Source organism: Penaeus monodon, chromosome 27, assembly GCF_015228065.2.
Source record: "Penaeus monodon isolate SGIC_2016 chromosome 27, NSTDA_Pmon_1, whole genome shotgun sequence".
NCBI classification, from domain to species: domain Eukaryota; kingdom Metazoa; phylum Arthropoda; class Malacostraca; order Decapoda; family Penaeidae; genus Penaeus; species Penaeus monodon.
The window spans coordinates 11,358,182-11,358,544 of record NC_051412.1 but is presented as its reverse complement, the minus strand read 5'-3'; the positions used below and the strand labels follow the sequence as shown (position 1 = coordinate 11,358,544).

General features: G+C 31.7%; 1 protein-coding gene across 1 annotated transcript in view; it reads right to left on the bottom strand.

The window, feature by feature from the left end:
- The window catches only part of LOC119590418 (proton-coupled folate transporter-like), a 4,583-nt gene that overhangs the window by 1,029 nt on the left and 3,191 nt on the right, over window positions 1-363 (bottom strand). Inside the window, 1 exon segment of the mRNA XM_037939084.1 lies at window positions 36-172. Coding sequence (XP_037795012.1) covers window positions 36-172 — 137 coding nt within the window.

The window sequence follows — 363 nt, the reverse complement described above, 5'->3', positions numbered from 1 at the left end:
CATTCGTTATTCGTACTCTTCACTGATATTCTTACTGGCACATTGGTAGTTCCATTACAGTTGTTTAAGTGGAACCACCTTCCCAGCTTCCCTTTCGCCAATACAATTTCAAATTCGAAGCAATAAATTATTGTGACGGTCCATATGACCTGTATAACATCTAAATTTTGACCTTTAGTTGTAAAAAGTGTAAGGTCGATGTTAGATATATTAAGGAAAAGATTAGGGAGTATAGTAAAAGAAATAATTTATTTACATCATCAAATTCCATACATTTATATACAAATAAGAGAGTGACTGAACATAAATAAATGGCATCTTTTAAAAGATGACATCATTTTTTTCTCTCATTTCCGCTCTTAC